The sequence below is a fragment of the Scyliorhinus canicula genome, chromosome 6 (genome assembly GCF_902713615.1).
Source record: "Scyliorhinus canicula chromosome 6, sScyCan1.1, whole genome shotgun sequence".
Classification (NCBI taxonomy): Eukaryota; Metazoa; Chordata; class Chondrichthyes; order Carcharhiniformes; family Scyliorhinidae; genus Scyliorhinus; species Scyliorhinus canicula.
In genome coordinates, this window is record NC_052151.1 from 103,459,017 (window position 1) to 103,480,616 (window position 21,600).

General features: G+C 43.2%; 1 protein-coding gene across 8 annotated transcripts in view; it reads right to left on the minus strand.

Annotated features, from left to right (window-relative positions):
- Positions 1-601: 601 nt before the first annotated feature.
- ptprk (protein tyrosine phosphatase receptor type K) overlaps positions 602-21,600 on the minus strand; it is a 740,572-nt gene continuing 719,573 nt past the window's right edge. For 6 of the 8 annotated variants that reach the window (XM_038799792.1, XM_038799788.1, XM_038799790.1 and 3 more), the window contains 3 exons: positions 9,909-10,072; positions 8,166-8,301; positions 602-1,825 (listed from right to left, as the gene is read on the minus strand). In XM_038799792.1, the coding sequence (XP_038655720.1) occupies positions 1,772-1,825; positions 8,166-8,301; positions 9,909-10,072 (354 nt within the window). In that variant the 3' untranslated portion in view covers positions 602-1,771. The remainder of the gene's footprint in view (positions 1,826-8,165; positions 8,302-9,908; positions 10,073-21,600) is intronic. The other 2 variants (XM_038799793.1, XM_038799791.1) reach the window with 1 other exon arrangement.

Genomic DNA, 21,600 nt, shown 5'->3' on the forward strand with positions numbered 1-21,600 from the left:
ACCGGCCGGGGCAACATCTGTTGCCCATCTCTAATTGCCCTTGGCTATGTGGTGGTGAGCCCCCTTCTTGAACATCTGCATAGGTACACCCAGAGTATTCGATAGGAAGACTGTTCCAGGCTTTTGACCCAGCGATCAAGAAGGAATCAAGATATTGCTCCGAATCAGGATGGCAGGTGGCTGGGAGGGAACTTGCAGGTGGTGGTATTTGATAACCAGCAACTTTGACTGAACGGCCCATTATGCATCTCGCCCAATTCCATTAATTTTGGTGCAATCTGCATTGGTAGTCACCAGAAAAACAAGATTGTACTTTCCCACTGATCGTGTAGTGTTCCATACTGAAAAAGCTTTGTGAGGACTTCAATATGAAAAGATGTAAACTAAACAGAAGTAACTAAGTTGGGGAATGCTACAGTTTGTAAAAGGTATTTCCATTGCAGTGAAACGTATTGGAATTAGCAACTCTGATGCTTCTATGCAATTCTCAGCAGTCAATGTCCTGTTAATTTGGAAGCAAGAGGTGTGATGGAGTAGGTTCCAACAGGAAGGGCGGTAATATGAAGCTAACTAGAAAATGTTCATAAGCATTCTTCAACACTTCATAATCACATGATGCCTTTATTTAATCACTTACTCTGCTGTACCCAAAGTCCTCTTGATTTTTTTAAACATTTAAATGACACAGAAAATACATCACAAATAACTAATTTATTACACCATTCATCCCAAACAGAGGTTTTTCTGTTCATTGCCCTGCTGGATTACCTTTAAACTACACATTTTTCCTTAAATCTCTCCTAGTGAGTTACCATTAATACCACTCCAGTTGTCATCAGTAATGAATCATCACTGTAGTTATTTAAACTAGGTACAGTTGACAATAAGTCACACTTAGCTTTATTCAAACTAGCTTGCTAACAGTTGTGTAATAAAACTTGTGTCCCATCTAGGACAAAGAAAAAAAACCTGCATTTGGTCCCAGTTTATATACTCCCCAAATATATCAATGTTCCATTATTGAATGGGTGAAATTAACTAATTTACATACTGTAAACATTGCTAAGCATTAATTTTAAAAAGTCAGTGACCTATGCTGACCACAACGTACAAAAGTAAACTACTTAAAAACATTTGAACTTAAAAGCTCTGCCAGGAATAGCTATTCCGAAAAAAATGATTGTTCAGCTGTCAATAGAACTACAAGCAAACAATAAATACAATGTGCTTTCTTCATATAGACATATTTACACTCATCTTTGGCTTATAAGAAAAGTTGCACTACAAATGATCTGATGCGATCCAGCAGATTACACATTAAACTTTAATAAGCCAGTCCAAATATTAGCACATTTATTGTGGCAGCATGCAGATGCTCTCTTACACCGCTGCACACATTTTCGCTTTCGAGTAAGCTTGGTTCAAAATAAGATGTAGCATCACTGTGTACAAATTTGTGCATGCAGATCAACAGGTTGGTTGTATATTAAAAATAAATCCAAAACTTTTGTTGACTAACACAGAAATGTTTTTTTTTTAACCTCTCACTGAGCAACAATAGACATACCCAGATCACATCATTACGATGGCATTGAATGCTCTCTGGTTAATCATTTGGATACATACATACACATTGTTTCATAACAGAGGCAGAATACTTAACATAATTAAAACTAGTTCCCTCATTTAAAAGTATACTCTTCATGCACAAGCTTAGTGACAACTTTCTTTCAAAAATTAGCATAACATTTCAAAGGTGTAAATGTAGTCACTATGAAGATTCAAGATATTCCAAAGCAACATCATAGCAGAATCGATATTGTTCCTGGAGGGAAAAAACAGGGGAAACAATCAGTTTGCGCAGTGTTTTTTTTATATGAACATACAGTAATAATCAAAATTTGTGGAATGTACAGTTGTTGTTGAGATTATATTTAAGTATTAAATAGCCTAACCAGAAAGGTCATAGCTGTTTTTTTGTCAGTTGCTTAATAATCTCCAAACACAGTTGCTGGTTCAAGCAGCACAATTATGTCACACATTACAAAAAGCATACATCAGATTTACCTACGTTTTTTGATAGATACGCACAGTGACAATTTAAATTAATCTGAAAAGATTTTTCTGTAATATAAAAATATCATTATAATGATATAATTATAAACATGTCCCTTTGAAACACTGTGGGTAGAAAAAACCTGCAATTGCATTTACAAATTCACTAAACGTAACCACTGAGGAATCATGGTGATTAAAGTATAATAATTAATTTTTAATCAAACTGTGTGTAAACAATATGCTTCAGCATAAAAATGTTAATGCATTGTTTAATCAAGCAATAATCTTTAATTATTGATTCTGTCACTGAGAAACTATTGCAAGGTGCTCATTTTCTTCGGTTGCGGCATTATTTTGGGCGCAGCACGGTGGCACAGTGGTTGACACTGAGGAATGAAAATGAAAATCGCTTTATTGTCACGAGTAGGCTTCAATGAAGTTACTGTGAAAAGCCTCTAGTCGCCACATTCCGGCGCCTGTCCGGGGAGGCTGGTACGGGAATCGAACCGTGCTGCTGGCCTGCTTGGTCTGCTTTAAAAGCCAGCGATTTAGCTGAGTGAGCTAAACCAGCCCCTAGCTAAACCAGCCCCTGGCTCACAGCTCCAGGGACCCGGATTCAATTCCGGTCCTGGGTGACTGTCTGACTGGAGTTTGCACTTTCTCTCCTTGTATGTGTGGGTTTTCTCGGGTGCTCGTTTCCTCCCACAGTCCAAAGTCGTACAGGTTAGGTGATTGGCTATGCTAAATTGTCCCTTAGTGTCCAAAAGGTTAGGTCGGGTTATGGGGATAGGGTGGAGGTGTGGGCTTGAGTAGGTTGCTCTTTCCAAGGGCCGGTGCAGATCTGATAGGCTGAGTGGCCTCCTTCTGCACTATAAATTCTGTGATTCTATATTTATTTATGCCTTCCCCCACCAAAAAACCCAATTCACAGCTTTGCCTGGTCACTCCAATAATGGGGTGGGCACAGCTCCAATAATGGGGTGGGCAGTCCAACGCTGGCATCTCTACATTATGACTCCGATAATGCACCAGATTAAACTTCAATATTCAGTCTCCTGGCTTGGTTAGTAAACTGCCTTTTGGAAGCAGTTTGTGAGCAATCAGGGACCTGATTTTACTTACATGGGTTCTTTCTCCAGAATGGGCAGCAAGGTGGTTGGTGACAGAAAAATGGGTAAGATTTCATTTCAAAATACCAAAACAAAGAAATAAGGTAAAATAAAAGTTAAAGCAGTTGATGCTCCTGATGGAATGAATAGCAAAGATGGGATAAAAAGGCAAGAGAGAGGGCAGGTAGAATTGGAGTTATAAGTGTTATTTTTTATTTTGCGAGTCCTTTTCAAAAATCAACAGCAGAAAGAAATATTTTAGTATTATGGTAACAAGAACCTTGTTAACTCCGATAAAATCAATGCAATACGAGGGGACTCTAAAGTCTCACCTATGTGATTTGATCTTTTTAACTATATCCAAATGTATGTCTTTTGCTAAGCTCCTAATATATATTGGGTTTCAATAAATAGTGAGAGTTATTTGAAATCTCATTAAGTAAAAACTATTGTTTAGCTCAATCATGGTAACAACACAGGAGGCCATTTGGCCTGACATGCCTTTTCCTGCTTTCTTTAAGACCAACTCAACTAATCCATTTCCCCACCTTTTTCCCCATAGACCAGCATTTTTTTCTCTTCAGATAATTCTCCGATTCCCTTTTGAAAGTACAGACTGATTGTGCCAACACCACCACACTCTCAGTCAGTGTTCCAGATCTAAAGCACTCACTGCATAAAAAACGATTCCCATGCTGCTTCTGTTCGGCATCTTCTGATTCTCCACACTTCCACCTGCGCAGTCCCCTCATGACGTGGAGCACTTTTATCAAATCTCCGCTCAAACTTCCCTGCTCAGAGTACAACAACCCAAGCGTTGCTAATCTATCCATGTAACTGAAGTCTCTCATATCTGGAATCATTCTCATAAATCTTTTCTGCACCCTTTCTGATGCATTCACATCCATGTGGTGCCTAGAATTAGGCAATATTCGAGTTCTGGCCATACCTGTGTTTTATAAAGGCTCACCATAACTTCTTCCCTGCTTTTGTGATATATGCCTCTATATAAAAAGTCAAGGATCCCATAAGGCACAGCAACTACTTTCTCAACCTGCTCCTCCCAACTTTCAATGATTTAAGCACATGTACCTCCAGGTCCCTCTTCTCCTGTACATCTTTTAGAATTGTGTCCTTTATTTTGGCATATCTTTCCTCATTCTTCCTACCAAAATTCATCATTTCATTCTCCTGGGCATTAAATTTCAGCTGCCATAAATCCACCCATTATACCAGCCTTTCACTATCCCCTTCACAACTCACAACACTTCCAAGTTTTGAAATTGTTCCCTGTACACCCATGTACTTGATCAAGAAAACCAGTGATCCTAATTCCAACTCCTGGGCCTGGTAAATACGTGGCTCCAATCTGAAAATCAACCACTGAGGAATACACTGTTTCCTGCCACTCAACCAACTTTGTATCCATACTGCTGCTGTTCCTTTTATTTCAGAACATATATACATATCAAGTATAATTTTGCTCTTGTAATACTGGTGAAGACAATGGATTGTGAATGTTTCCTATTCAAAACTTTACAAAAAGCTGCCCCAGTAATTCTTAACTTAAAATGAAAGTAAAAAGTGCGACCAGAATGAATGTCAGGCCACAGACAAAGCACAATAATAATTAGGTCACATATTTTAAATACATATGAACAAATCCTGACTTTTATTTCTTGGAACAGTATTACTAACTGGCTTATAAAAGTGTCAATTAACATTCAACCCCTTGTCTCTATCATCACAGACTAAAATTAATCAACATTGGAATAAGTTGAAAATGAGCTTTTACAATTTAGCAACTTATCTAGGCGATGAAAAATATTTCTGGTAAGGATGTGGTTGGGGAGAACCTCTGGGGCTGATTGTGCACGTTGGTGCTATCTGATTTTCTTCACATACAGAACAGCAGCAGAAATACCACAGTGGTTTGAATTCCTTAGCAACAAGGCAATGGGTTGTTGTCATTTTACAAAATTCAGACATGGGGAGGTTGTGACGCATGAGGTAAAAGCAAACTTACAGCAGGTTTATGAAGTTAACAGAATGTGCTAGCTGTCAGGTCCCAGACAAGAGTTACATGATCCATAATATAGCATTTTCACTCTTAATGCAATTACAAAAGAAAAATTGCAATATACCTCCCATCAATATTTTCAATAAACATAACAATGATAAACACATTTGCATTAGTTCCTCTTTTTTTTAAAACACATGTAAAGCGACCTATCTCCCACCTACCCTCAACCCTCAAATGCTGTTCTATTCAAACTGCAAACCACATACAAATGTTGTGGTTCAATCCATTAAATACTGAGAATAGTCAGCAGCTCCACCACAAAGTATCTGCAAAACCGTTGCAAATATTTAATGAGGTGGAATTAGGGAATCATGTGGAACTAGGGGCTCTGGGCCAGATTTTCTCAGAGCTGTGGAGATGCTGCCAACCTTTAAATATGGTGGAAGGGACCAAATTCAGGGATTCCTGCCTCCATTCCTGACACCTCAAATTTTCGCTGTTGTGTATGTGCCCCCCCCCCCCCCGCCCTGCACTCTTGACTTGGCTGACTTCATTGTGGGGGTACACAGTTCTTAACCCCAAAATTTTCATCAAGTCACGCCACCTTCTGAAGGACTTGTGATTCTGAAGGACGTTTTGGGTGAGGGGCTACATTTTAATTTTTTTTCTCACTCAAGGGATCGATGAACAAAATTTGGAAAGATTTCAAATAAAAAGTTGAGGTATGTAAAAGAAAATTAGTTGAGCAAAAGAAAAGTCAAAGCAACAAATAGACAATATAAAGAAATAGTATATACTAATAATGACTGTTAGAATGAGTGAGGGTGCGCCAAGCTGTCTGCCGGTTTCTGGCTGCTCATTCACTTATCCTCTCCTATTGTGAGAGTGGATGAGAGAGAGTGTGGTGATGTTTGAGGATGAGAGTGAATGAGAAGCTTGAGACTGGGTGTAAGCCAGCCAGGCAAACATTCATGCTCGCACTGCTCTCTCACACACATTCTGATGCACACAAAGCACTCTTACTCTCTCTCCTACACACATATACGCCCTCACTCTCCCTCCCTTTCGCCCTTCTTCTCTCACTTGCACACACGCCTTTCCTCCATCTCCTTCACGTGCCCGCCAATACGTTTTCCCTCCCTCCCTCTCCCACACAAGCTCGTGCTCCGCCTCTCCCTTGCGCACATATACTCTCACTTGAAGGGCCTTGCCTTCACTCTCCCTTTACTACTGAGCCCATGAACAGTAAATGGAATGAAGTAGCTTGTGATTGGAGGAGCAGCTCCTTGCAAATTCTTCAATTGCAAGTTTTGAACACTGTTTCTGCAGGCCAGATGGAGAGACACGGTCGGCGGATTGTCGTCCAAAGGCTGTATATGTTAGACAATCCTGCCTTAGAGGAATTATGAACCATAGTTTGTGTTTGGGAACCTTTTGAAAGGTCTTACCCCATGCGATACCATTCCCCGACTCACCACAACAATCCCTCATACCCCCCATGCCAATTCACTTCAATGTCCATTCACCCAAGAGGCTGAGAGGTCAGACTTCCTTAAAGGCTTCTCAGTGTTGAAACAGGTGCACAGAAGGGAAAATATTGCTAGATTTATAGCTTTAAAAGCTTTTGTTTTCTGTTATCTATTTTGTCGCTGACTTAATGTTTATTTACACCAGATAAAGTGGTGTTAAATGCTTATAGTTTATGTTATTGACTATTTAAGGATCTGGTTGATTGACATTTTGGTATGGTTTTTGGCTCCGCGGAAGGGTTTGAGAAAAGGTGGGGGACGTTTGTGACCGTGTTTGAGGGGGGGGATTTCCCAGGATGTTTATGGGTTGTAACCTGTTTTGATACATGTCTGTATAATATAAAAGATGTTTCAAATAAATTTTTGTATGGTTTTTGCATCAGCGGTGTTTTTTCATGATTGTCTTTTCTTTTAAGCATTTCCACACATGCCATTGTCACTATCTGATTCATTGGTTCTGTGTAGAATGTATAACTAGGGGAATGGACATTGAAGTACAATGAGTTGGCATGAAGAATATGAGCGCCTATTGGGAGTGGGTGGGGAGGGTGAGAAGGCCTAATATTTAATAAAACAACCGAGTCAAAGTCGCAGAGAACCGAGGAGGGCCTTTTAAACCCCAGCCCATCTTGCTCCTCCACATCACCTGTGGCCTCCTTCAATCTGCCAACTCTATGTTGCACCAGGGCGAGGTTGGTGTGTTGGGCGTGGAAGTTTCCTAATTCAAGCTACCCACTTCAATGGCAAAAATCCACACCAATATACAAGTTCCTAGTATTCACTGAATGAGTTGCAGTTTCTATGCTTTTAGGTTGGTCTGCAGGAATGCTGCTCCAGATATCAAGACAATAATGTTTAACCTAATTCAAATTTCCAGAACCAAAAAAGTCACAGTGACTATTTGTTCAAAGAAATGAAGTTCCCAGATACATTATGAACTCAGTAATGATAATAATCTGCTAACGTGATTTTTGGTGAGAACGTTCCATTTGCAACAAATTATACATAATAACTCCTGATTTGTGACAACATGTAACATGTAAAGACTCTTAAATTCATCAACAGGTGTGCTGTTTAACAAAAAAAAACACTGAACCCAACACTTTTTTATTCTTCATTGCCTTGCAACTAACTCTGGTGCATAGGTCAAATATCGGTTTCCAGGTTCCTTTAATGTGCTTTAAATCGTCGAGAGGAAACATGGCATCTCTTTCTTTCCACCCAGAACTAACACTGCAACTCTCTACCTTGGCTGAGAGAAGTCAAGATTGTACACACATATCCAATTATACTCTAGAATCAGTGCACCAGTATTCAACAGACAGCAATAAAACTGTTAATGTTAAGATAAAAGCTTAACATTTGCCAAATATGTACACTTCACTTATTTTGTTGGCTATGAGGAGAATTGAGAGGAAAGTTTATTTTATTCAAACAATTTCTCACCAAGGTTTCCACCATATTTGGCTTGTTGTTCCGAAGCGTCTTTACTCCATGGAAAATATCAACCACATTTTGTCTTTTGACCATTTCACATATGATGTTAATGGCACAGAACATGCCACTGCGTCCTCCTCCATTTCTGAAATATGTTAAAACAAATTTTAATACGTACTAACTGCCCATGAATTTTTGACCTAATTTTATAGATACGTCATTTTTGCTTTACCAAAAGTGTTTTATTTTAGATGTTTTAAATATTTTTGAAAGGTACAAGAATGATACTTGCTTTCTCAGTAAAACAAATGATACATCAAATCTGAAGAATATTTAACAAATGAATACGTTCCTGCACTTTAAAGATTTTAATGATTTTCTTCGTTACAAACAGTATTTTCACTCTGGAGAACTATTTTTCTTTATTGTCACACTAATGCTTTTAGCACCATTTGCAGAGTCTTCATCCAAATTTTCTGCAACGTTTTTAGCAATTGTTCCTTTGATAGAATCGATACTGACATGGAGTTGCTGCCTCTGTTGCTCTATTTTGTGTTTGCCCACTGCTGAATTAAATTATCCCTGTCTCCCACACTGAATCAAAGCAGAGCTGGACACAAAGGGCGCAATCTATCGGTCATGTTGCGCCCCCTTGGGAGCGCAATGTGGCCGGTAGATCCCGAGTGAAGCCTCCTGTGAGCTTTCCGACAGCCACGACAGCTCACGGGATCTACTCAAGTCCTGCGAGGCATCCGGATCAGGAACCCACCCACATTGGGCGGGACCAAGCCGTGCTCGCATAAGGTCTTAATGACCTACTTACCCAGTATCTCATGGTCTCCCAGGATCTACCAGCTTCCGCAGCGAGGCCGCAGCTGGGCGTCATTCAGTACTGGTCCACACAAACATGGGGGAACTGCACCTGGGGCGTCTCCAAGGCCACCAGAGACCCTGGGTGGTCAGGGATGGGGCACAGTGGCCGCCGGCCTGCCTCCTGGAATGCTGACACCTTGGCACTGCCACCATGGGAATGCCTAGGTGCCCAGGTGGCACAGTTAAGCTGGCAGGAGCACTACCAGGTGGCAGTGCAAGGGTGCCAGTGCCAAGGGTCAGGGCCCGAGGGGCCCATGCCATTGAAAGGAGGGTGGAGGGAGGGCATGGAGCAGCGGGTATGAAGGGTGAGGGGGGAATGCAGGGCAGGTAAAAAGGAGCCTCTGCGTGATGGTGACAAGTGGGGGTCCTGGAAGGGGGTGTGGGGGGCTTGAGGGGGGGGGGGGGTTCCTCCAGGGACCCCATAGTGGGGTATCCTCACTTTGGGTGTAGGGTAATGCCTAATTGTGTGGGGATTAACATTTCCCATGGGCGGGGGAGGGAAAGTAGGGGACCCACAAGCTCATTTAGCAACCGGGACACCCTTTCAAAATGGCAGCCCGATCTCGGAGTTTAGGTCCCCAGTAATGATAATAATTCTAAGATTGGGCTAAACCAGTGAGAACTCCCCAGGCCCAAAAAGTGACCAAATACCGATAGATAGCAGTGAGGAACTCGCTGGTTCTGGAAACCCTTAGCAACACATGCCACAAATGACACTTAGAAACCTTTCCATTAAATCGCGCCCCAAAAAAAGGAAATCATTACATCTACCTTGAGCTATATAGTGCAGTGTAAACAAATGCACTGTTATCAGTAGCTGTAAATACTGAAAACTTGTGCGATCCAATATACAAGGAGTATCTTGATGACATTACTTACAGGCAGTGAATAATAGTGCGTCCTTCTCCTTCATCACATTCTTCTTGCCACTTATCAACCTGAAGAATTAACTTCAGAAATGATCTCTTTGAGGCAGGTACTTCCCTGTGAGCAGCCCATCCCAAGTACTGAAACTGTTGCACCATGAGATATCCTTCTTGTGGCTAAAGGATTAAACAAAGGATAGGTATTGATATACCAGCTTCAGTATAAAAATAATAACTGGCTGTTATCATTACGGCTAGTTTAGCCTGCTACAACAACTGTAACTGCTTCCAGATCATACGGCATTTCTGTACATACATTTCTAATAAATCATTATTTTGCATCAGTTTTGGTTAGTGGAATAATGATGCACACAAGGTTTCTTATTAATTCAATTATGGGATTGCTGGCAAGGTCTGCATTTATTACCCATCCTTTATCTGCCTTCGAGAAAGTGCAGGCACGCCATGCTCTTGAATGTCTGCAATCTGGGCGGTATTGATTACATTTTGCCACTGTAGCTTGGTACATTGCACCTTACAGTGGGGTTGTGATTGATATCAAAGCAAAATACTGCAGTTGCTGGAAATTTAAAATAAGAACAGAAAGCGCTGGAAAAGCCCAGCAGGTTTGGTAGCATTGGGGGAGAGAGAAACAGAGTTAATGTTTTGAGTCCTTATGGCTCTTCGGAGCTGCAAAGTGTCATACGGACTTGAAATATCAACTCTGTTTCTCTCTCCACAGATGCTGTCGGACCGATTGAGTTTTACCAGCATTTAATTTAGGATTAACAAATTGGCCAGATGAGCAAAGATGGCAGGCTTCCTTCTCTGAAGGAAGTTAGTGAACCAGAATAATTTTGATGACAATCTGGTATTTTCATGGACACTATTACAGAAACTGGCTTTTCATTCCAGCTTTTATAACTGAATTTAAAGGGCAGCATGGTGGCGCAGTAGATAGCACTGCAGTTTCACGGCACCGAGGTCCCAGGTTTGATCCTGGCTCTGGGTCACTGTCCGTGTGGAGTTTGCACATTCTTCCCGTGTCTGCTTGGGTTTCACCCACACAACCCAAAGATGTGCAGATTAGGTGGATTGAACATGCTAAATTGCCCCTTAATTGGAAAAAAATTAATTGGGTACTCAAAAAAAAAACCAATAACTGAATTTAAATTTCCCAGCTGCCATGATGGGATTTGAACTCGTGTCTCTGAATCGTCAGAAGAGGCCTCTGGATTACAAGTCCAGCAGTACAAATATGCCATTTTACGCCTATATTGGGCCTTTTATTACAGTATACCCACAAAGGGGCTGGTTTAGCTCACTTGGCTAAATCGCTGGCTTTTAAAGCAGACCAAGCAGGCCAGCAGCACGGTTCGATTCCCGTACCAGCCTCCCCGGACAGGCAACGGAATGTGGTGACTAGGGGCTTTTCACAGTAACTTCATTGAAGCCTACTCGTGACAATAAGCGATTTTCATTTTCATTTCATGAGGCCTATAAACTTGATTTAGGAAATTCATACATCTTACAAAAGATACCAGTTATCCCGATTTTATTTGAACTAAACCCAGAGATTTTAAGTCACAGTGAGGTGACATACTTTCAGGAAATTGTTTTGAACATACGCCATTTTCTAAAAAAAAAATGCATTTTTTTGCCACATTGCATGGTCATCAGACCAAACTTTATTCTGATGTGCATTTGAAAGTAATTAGGTCACAGGTTTGCTGGTAGCTAAAGACAATTTAATCCATGATGCTACAAATATATGTTGTATAAAAGATGGGCAACATGAAAGAGATGAGAGTGACAGAAAGAAGGGGAAGGTCAAGATTAAGGGTCACAGTCCAGGAACTAGATAATCAGTTAATGGATCTGTGGGCTCATTCTGCACCAGGTTCATTCCAATAGGCATACTGGCTTGGGCACATTGCTGTCATGGGATGTGGGCATTGCTAACAAGGTCAGCATTAATTTTCCATTTCCTAATTCTTCTTGAGAAGATGGTGGTGGTGAGGTACCTTTTTGATCCATTGCAGTCCATGATGTGTAGGTACACCCACAGTTCTGCGAGGTGGGGAGCTTCAGGATTTTGACCCAGTGACCATGGAGGAACACCAATATATTTTCAGATCAGGATGGTTTTTGGCTTGGAGGGAAACCTGCAAGGACAGGTTCACAAGTACCTGCTCCAATTCTTTATCTATGAGGTAGAGATTGTGGGTTTGGAAGATGATGCTGCACACATTTTGTAGACAGTACACATTAGAGCCACAGAGGACTATTAGTGGAGGGAGTGAATGTTTAAGGTGACAGATGGAGTGCTGGTTACGCGGGCTACTTTGATGTCAAGCTTCTTGAGTATGTTGTGGCAAGTGGAGAGTATTTGATCACACTCCTGACTTGTGAGTTACAGTTCGTGGATAGGCTTTGGGGAGTAAATTCTCACCACAGGATTTACACCCTCTGGCCGTCTCTTGAAGCCACAGTATTTAAGTGGCCGATTACACATGTAAATCAGTAATATTACTACAATTTCAAATCCGATTTATGAATGTGGTTCCTGAATGAAAACAGCATTAAGTGTGCAGACTGTGGTCACGAGAAATAAGAGCAGGAGTAGATCATATGGTCCATCAAAACCGCTCCGCCTTATCCGTTAATTCTCAAGAGCCGAAAAAACTGTCTCCTTCAGCCTTACACATATTCAATGATGGAGCAAGGTCAGGTCTCTGGGGTAAATAATTCCAAAGATTCACAGCCCTGGCCATAGAGCCCTTGGCAATGACCCTTAGGTCATTGAATGCCTGGCGGGGGATAGTGAAGGGGGGGTGAAGCATAGGGTCTCGCTCTACGCTGATGATTTACTCCTTTATATCACAGACGCGTTGGGGGTGATGGCTGGAATTATGGAGGCACTGGAAGAATTTGGCGGTTTTCAGGCTACAAGCTAAATATGGGAAAGAGTGAGGTGTTTGTGATTCAGGCACAGGGACGGGAAAGGAGATTGAGGGAATTACCTTTTAAAGTGGTGGGGAGAAGTTTCAGGTATCTGGGGATTTAGGTGGCTAAGGATTGGGGGCAGGATCTCTTCATTGAGGAGGGTGGCCCGAGCCTGGAGGCATTGGAGGAGGAGTTGAGTTGCTGGGTGGGAACGGATTTTGGTACATGCAGGCACGGGACTTTGTCAGAGGCAGGTTCCAAGCTTTCCTCGCCTCCCCCTGAGGGGACTACAGGATAAGGTGATGGCCTTGGAGATATATAAGGAATTGATGGAGTGGGAAGGGGTCCTAACCGGGGAGGTGAAGAGGAAGTGGGAGGAAGAGTTGGGAGGGGAGTTGGAAGTCGGAATATGGGAAAAGGCCTTGAGGAGAGTTAATTCATCCTCGTTGTGTGCCAGGCCTAGCCTGATCCAGTTCAAGGTGGTTCATAGAAGCTCATATGACTGTGGCTTGGATGAGTAGGTTTTTTGACGAAGTGGAGGATAGGTGCGGACGCAGCGGGGGAAGCCCGGTGAATCATGTGCATATGTCCTGGGCATGTCCGAAGCTGAGAGGATTTTGGCAGGGATTTACGGACATCATGGAAGGGAGGGTGACTCCGAGTCAGGAAATGGCAATATTTGTGATATCGGAAGATCTAGGGGCCCATGGGGAGGGAGGCAGATGTCCTGGCCGTCTCCTCTCTGGTGTCCCGGAGACGGATTTTGCTGGGATGGAGGAACTCGGAGCCTCCAAAGTCAGGTGTATGGGTTAGCGACATGGCAGGGTTTCTCAGTCTGGAAAAAATTAAGTTCGCCTTGAGAGGTTCAACCCCGGTTTTCACCTGGAGGTGGCAGCTGTTCATTGACTTCTTGAAGGAAAACTGAACGTCAGCAGTAAAGGGGGGGGGGGGGGGGGGGGGGGGGGGGGGGAGAGAGAGAGAGAGGGGGAGGGGAGAGAGGGGGAGAGAGTGGGAGGGGAGGGGAGAGAGGGGGAGGGGAGAGGGGGAGGGGAGAGGGGGGGAGGGGAGGGGAGGGGAGAGGGGGGAGGGGAGGGGAGGGGAGAGGGGGGAGGGGAGGGGAGAGAGGGGGAGGGGACGGGAGAGTGGGGGGGAGGGGAGGGGAGGGGAGAGTGGGGGGAGGGGAGAGAGGGGGAGGGGGGGTGTGGAAGGAAAATGGGAGGCATGGCAGTGTAAGTTAAGGACAGGGAACTTAATATAGGAAATAGGGCAGGGGATTAGTTGGGTATGTTATTTTAATGTGTGTGTCGGCCTGCTCGGTTGTTTAAGAAATGTTAAATTGTTAAAACTGTGAAAATTACAAATGCTTCAATAAAATATTTTCTAAAAAACAAACTGTATTTAAAAGTGGTTTTTGCTTGATTGGAGATAAAGAAGATAGTAGTTAGGAGTTAAAGTTTTATTGTTAACTATTGTTTAACTGGTAATTGTAAGCTATATATTCTGAGCTGTTAATAATAATGTTCCTTTTAATCCACTCTATCCTTACATATGCGAGGAGTCACTCCTGGAGCGATGTATCCTTTCCTCAGTCTTAAAAATTAAATAATAAAATATTGGGTTTTTTTCCGATAGCCTAGCAAATTTTGGGGTCTGGTCCAGGATGGTAACAGCCGGGTCAGGGAAGAATATGCAGAGGGATCTAGTGCATCAGTAGTATAGTGACCCAAGAGTTAGACCTGGTCCCAAGTCCTTCTAACCTTTCCTCAGTAAATGTTCTGCTCAGTATGTTGAAACATCTCTCCATTTTAAATTAGAGCTTTGGAGGGTTCCAGATGCAGGGCAATTGCCCAACGGGAGCTCAAATGTCCCAGGCAATCTGCATGCTGTCCCTGCATTAGGATTTCTGTGAGGTCCCCCAATGCATTTTCCAGGGTACAACCAGAATACAACCCTTCAGTGAAAGGAAGATCAAGACAATAGTAAAAGTGGTGGAATCATTTAGCATGCATAAGTGGGCAGCACGGTAGCATTGTGGATATCACAATGGCTTCACAGCTCCAGGGGTCCCAGGTTCGATTCCGGCTTGGGTCACTGTCTGTGTGGAGTCTGCACATCCTCCCCATGTGTGCGTGTGTTTCTTCCGGGTGCTCCGGTTTCTCCCACAGTCCAAAGATGTGCAGGTTAGGTGGATTGGCCATGATAAATTGCCCTTAGTGTCCAAAATTGCCCTTAGTGTTGGGTGGGGTTACTGGGTTATGGGGATAGGGTGGAGGTGTTGACCTTGGGTAGGGTGCTCTTTCCATGAGCCGGTGCAGACCTGATGGGCCGAATGGCCTCCTTCTGCACTGTAAATTCTATGATCTATGATATACAACAAAGGAGTTCCTCAAGTTTTAAACAATATTCTTTTGAAATTCCAGAGACAATAATGAGAAACCATTTATATTTGAAATAGAAAAATCGGAGGCAACACATCAATGGGGTAAGCACAGTAAGAAGTCTTACAACACCAGGTTAAAGTCCAACACATTTGTTTCAAACACTAGCTTTCGGAGCACTGCTCTTTCCTCAGGTGAATGAAGAGGTATGTTCCAGAAATAGACAAATTCAAAGATGCCAGACAATGCTTAGAATGCGAGCATTTGTAGGTAATTGAATCTTTACAGATCCAGAGATAGGGGTAACCCCAGGTTAAAGAGGTGTGAATCGTCTCAAGCCAGGACAGTTGATAGGATTTTGCAAGCCCAGGCCAGATGGTGGGGGATGAATGTAATGCAACATGAATCCCAGGTCCCGGTTGAAGCCATACTCATGTGTGCGGAACTTGGCTACAAGTTTCTGCTCGGCGATTCTGCCTTGTTGCGCGTCCTGAAGGCCGCCTTGGAGAACGCTTACCTGGAGATCAGAGGCTGAATCGCTTGACTGCTGAAGTGTTCCCCGACTGGAAGGGAACATTCCTGCCTGGTGTGCAGCAAACTACCCAGCCTTCAGAACAGCGACCACGACACCACACAACCCTGCCATGGTAATCTCTGCAAGACGTGCCAGATCATCGACATGGATACCACCATTATACGTGAGAACACCACCCACCAGGTACGAGGTACATACTCGTGCGACTCGGCCAACGTTGTCGACCTCGTACACTGCAGGAAAGATTTCCCGAAGCGTGGTATACTAGGGAGACCACGCAGACACTGCGACAACGAATGAACGGACATCGCGCGGAAATCACCAGGCAGGAATGTTCCCTCCCAGGCGAGGAATTATATATGTTTCTGGAATATACCTCTTCATTCACCTGAGGAAGGAGTGTTAGTGTTTGAAACAAACCTGTTGGACTTTAACCTGGTGTTGTAAGACTTCTTACTGTGCTCACCCCAGTCCAACGCCGGCATCTCCACATCATCAATGGGGTAAACAGCTTTAGCCACTTTAAATAAAATAAATAAAACAGCAGCAGTTAACTATGCTACAACATTAACTATGTGCGGGTTTTAGCTTCTCACCAATACAGAATACCCTCTGTAAAACATGTTGAAGAAACCATATTTTTCAATGGCATCCATATATTAATAATTCATCATTGTCTTCTGTCACATATTGTCTCAGTAGAAAAACAGTTAGCTAAGCTTTTGAAGCTGGCTAACCTATCTTACTGCTTACAACTGTGTTACATATAACTCATAGATATAGGATTCTAAGGAGCGGAAGAGAAGATTATTATTTTTCTGAGCAGGAGAAAATCCAGGAGCTTTTTTTTTTACAAAAAAGCACTGCTTATTGCACTATTGTACCGTTGTATCTAGAATATTCGGGGACAGGAAAAATAGATCTTGCCATGACTAATTGAATTTCTAATTTGAGTTTATTCCCGTACCGGCCTCCCCGAACAGGTGCCAGAATGTGGCGACTAGGGGCTTTTCACAGTAACTTCGTTGAAGCCTACTTGTGACAATAAGTGATTATTATTATTTATTTGAGAGGAAGCAAAAAAAGTGTTCATCCAAACTAAATTGAGATTTGTAAAACACATCTTTGTCCAAAAGTTGTTATAATAAGCTATTCACGAATTACACCAATATTACTATATTGCCATGCCTCATGCAGGCATGTCATATGAACTGCAGTCAAAACTTTTAAAAATGAGACATGAACAAGCTGACTGCAGCACATCATGTAACTTTCGGCATTTTGACTACATACAATATCAATCACTGAAAAATATCTAATGCATTATGGACATGGGTGAGAGTACTTCCCATCGCTTTGTGGAATTCACACACCTCAATGTTTAAGGGTGGGCCAACAACTAATGACTATGGAGTTTCTTGACTGTCTATCTCCATGTTTCACACTGGACAGTGGTAAGATAATCATGCATCAGTTACCCAAATGATCTTAAATTGTCTATCTACACAGCTAAATCGCTCTACTGTTTTTCTTTTAAATCAACCACAAAAACCGACTGGAGAACGCTCCTTGGCCATTGTCAACCTTGGAGACGTTTTCCAAACGTGACTTCTCAGATAGCAAATTGATATTCCGTTTCACTTAATTACATTTGTAAGTGATTCTCACTTAGTGGAACCGGGCAAAACTGCCGAAATCACTTCTAATGTATTTGGGTACTATTTGAAAATCACTTACTCAATGTCAAAGATGAATTTCTGCTCAACTTAAAAAACATTAATTATAAAAGCACATTAAGGATTTTTTTTAGCATGGTGGCAAGGCTGCTTCTTTCCAACTATACTTCAAAATGAGCTTTTTAGGCATTTTGGGGGGCTTTTATAAAGATAATTCAACCAACATTAATTTCTCCCTAATTTAACAAGTGATAGCATTTTGGATTACTAATTGCAGTTTAGGGAAGAGTTGACTCACAGTCTATATCCTAATTACAAGGCTCAGTTCCCTTGCTATAAATAACCTAAGTGATTTATAAGTAATTGTTTAGGTCATTGAGAGTTTTTAATGTAGTAATGAGTAGCATTGTGATAGCATTGTGGACAGCACAATGGCTTCACAGCTCCAGGGTCCCAGGTTCGATTCCGGCTTGGGTCACTGTGCGGAGTCGGCACATCCTCCCGGTGTGTGCGTGGGTTTCCTCCGGGTGCTCCAGTTTCCTCCCACAGTCCAAAGATGTGCAGGTTAGGTGAATTGGCTATGATAAATTGCCCTTAAGTGTTCAAAATTGCCTATATTGTTGGGTGAGGTTACTGGGTTATGGGGATAGGGTGGAGGTGTTGACCTTGGGTCGGGTGCTCTTTCCAAGAGCCGGAGCAGACTCGATGGGCCGAATGGCCTCCTTCTGCACTGTACAATTCTATGATCTTCTATGATCTATGTGGTTATAACTGTTTATTGGATTCCAATGGTGCTTACAGGGTAACAGGGTTTACATTGAAATTTGCCACATGGAGCAAAAGACGACCAAATATGATCAGTTCACAGGAGTCAACTTACCAGATTTGTTCTAAAAAAATATATATTTGATTTCAAATGCAATCAGATACAAACAGGAAATAACACCTCAAAATAAACATGGTACACACAGTTTGTCAATTTCCTCCCTTTTCCACCCCTAACCCCAACCCTCCTTCTCCACTGGTAATAAACATGCCTTCAAACATGGACAGAAAAGGCCTCCTCTGTGGGTAAAACCCATCTTCCGACCCCCTAAGGGCAAACTTAATCTTTTCCAGCCTTAAGAATTTGTTTAGATTCCCCAACCACCATGGCTTCCAGCGGCGATGCTGACCACCAACTCAGTAAAATTCGTCGGCAGACAATCAGAGGCGAAGGCAGGAACATGGGCCCTCTTCCCTTCCAGCAGCCTCAGCAAGTCAGACATCCCAAAAATCACCACAACAGGGCACGGCGTCATCCTGACCCCCACTATCCCTGACCAAGTCATCTCCCAGAAATCCTGCAGCTTCCTATACCCCAGAACATACGAGCATGGTTTAACGGCCCCCTCACGCACCTCTCGCATACATCCTCCACTCCCGGGGACTCATCCAAGTCCTGTCATATGGATCCTGTGTACCACTTTGAACTGTAGAAGCCTCTTCCTCACACAAGAGGAGGTTGAGTTGATCCAATGTATTATTTCACTCTAGGTTCCCCACCTCCAACCCGACCCCAGCTCTTCCTCCCGCGTACGCTTAATCCCTCCCATTAGCACCTTCTCCTTCACTCCCTCCAACAACCCATAGATATCCCTGAGCCTCCCTTACCCCTGCTCAGCTGGAACCAACAGCTTTTCTAACAACGTATACTCTGGTAACTGAGTAAACAAGGGCAACTCCTTCTGTGCAAAGTCCGTCAAATATCTAAATTCATTCCCTCTCAGCAACTCAAACTTCTCCTGCAATTCCTCCAACCTCGCAAACTTAACCTCTACAAACCGGTCATTTACCCGCTCTATTTCTTCGCTAAGCCACCTCCGAGACATCACATCCCTCCCTCCAGATATAAACCTATGGTTCGCACATATGAGGGCCAATACTAGCTTAAAATGCCTCCTCAACTGGTTTCAAATTTTGATCGACGACACAACAATGGGACTACTCGTCTACGTCCCTGGAGAAAATGGGAGGGGGGCCATCGCCAGGGCCCTCAAACCCATCCACCTGCACTCGTTCTGACCCCCCTCTCCCCACCATCTTCTCACCTTCTCAGCGTTTGCCGCCCCAAAATAATGCATCAGGTTTGGGAGCGCCAGCTCCCAAACTCTCTTCCCTCTTTTTTTAAAAGCCCCACTAATTCTCAGCGTCTTGGATGCCTAAACAAACTCAGAAATCAATTTAGTCACCCGCCGGAAAAATGCCTTGGAAAGGAATACTGGGAGAGATTGGAAGAAAAATAAAAATCTTGGCAATATGTTCATTTTCACGGTCTGTACCCTCCCCACCAGAGATAGCTGCAGGGCATACCACCTTTTCAAATCTCCTTTGACCCCCTCTAACAGACCGGTCAGATTTCATTTATGCATAGTTTTCCAGTTATGAGCCACCTGAATCCCCAAATACCAAAACCGTATCCTGGCCACCTTGAATGGCAAGGCACCAAGGTTCACAGTTCCCCTCAGGGCATTCGCCAGGGAAACTTCACTTTGCCCCACATTCAATTTATACCCAGAAAATGCATGGAATTTCCCCTGCAGGCCCATAATTCTCCCCATTAGCAACATACAACAATAAATCATCTGTGAACAACAACATCCAATGCTTTCCATCCCCATAATCCACTGCCACTCATTTGAGGCTCGGAGCGCAATCGCCAAAGACTCAATAGCCAATGTGAACAACAATGGAGACAATGGGCATCCCTGCCTTGTCCCCCGATAACCTAAAAAACCCCAAATTCATCCTATTCATCCTCATACTTGCCGTGGTGATGTATATAACAATCGTACCCATGTAACGAACGTTGACCCAAATCCAAACCTCCTAAGAATCTCAAATAAGTACCAACACTCAACCACATCAAAGGCCTTCTCCGCATCCATTGATATGATCACCCCAGTACTTCACTCCACGACAGGGTCATCATCACATTAAACCATCTCCTGACATTACTTGACAACTGCCACCCCTGAACAAAATCTGTCTGATCCTCTGAGACCTCATCTGGAACCATCCCTCCAGCCGCCTCGCCAACAGTTTGGCCAATGCCTTCACAGCTGTATTTAACAATGAGATGGCCCTATCGGACCCATACTCTTTCAGATCCTTATCCTTCTTTAGGATCAAAGAAATATAAGCCTGTGCCAGCATCACTGGCAACTCCCCTCTTGCCAACGATTCATTAAGCATACTTAAAAGGTGAGGTGCCAACTCCACCAATACGTGCTTATAACATTCAACCAGAGAGCTATCTGACCCCGGCACCTTCCCCGATTGCATAAACCCCACACACTCCCATTATCTCCTGCAGTCCCAATGGCACCTCCTGTACCTGTTGCTTCTCCTTTTCCACCTCCAAAAATACCAACCAATCCAAAAAACGGCCCATATCTGCAACCTCGCCCCTAGGCTCAGATCTATTCAGCCTCACTGATTTTTTCCAGTTTCATCACCACACCCAGCTGGTCGGCTAGCAGGTGACTGGGCTTCTTCTGGTCGTCCACCCTCGCACGCAGCACTTTGCAGACCTCCCCCAGCATCACCATCTCCAATGAAACAATCCAGTCACTATGTTCCGACACCACCCTTTCCACCTCTTGGATCATGGCACCTTGCGATTCCAAGTGCTTCTCCACATGATCCAAAGTCTCGCTCCCTCAATCGCACTAGACCAGTCTCCCTGCATCTCCTTTCGCTGTTGCTGAAAGTTCCCCTTTATAAAGTCCATCAACTGCTCCACAGGCAGTGTGGCAGATGACAATGACCCTTCCCCCTCCACAATTTTCTCCAATGGTGGTGTGCCACAACCATCCTCCAACTCCTGAGCTAGGGCTCTCAATGACATTTGCATGGTGTGATACCCCGCCAACATTCCACTCTGGGGGAGAAATCACCACCCTCCTCTCTCTTCAAACTTTATCCACAAAGGTCACCCATTAAATGGATAGAAAGGGCCAAAACCAACACCTTCAAGCAGGAACCACCTTGTGTGCGATCGGTTGCCACTGGAAGTGATGAGCTATATTGGTGTATGAAGCTGTAATCATCAGTTCTATGTTACGTACATTTCATTTGAAATTTATGGCCCATGAAGACTTAGTAGACATCTTAAATAAAATACAATAT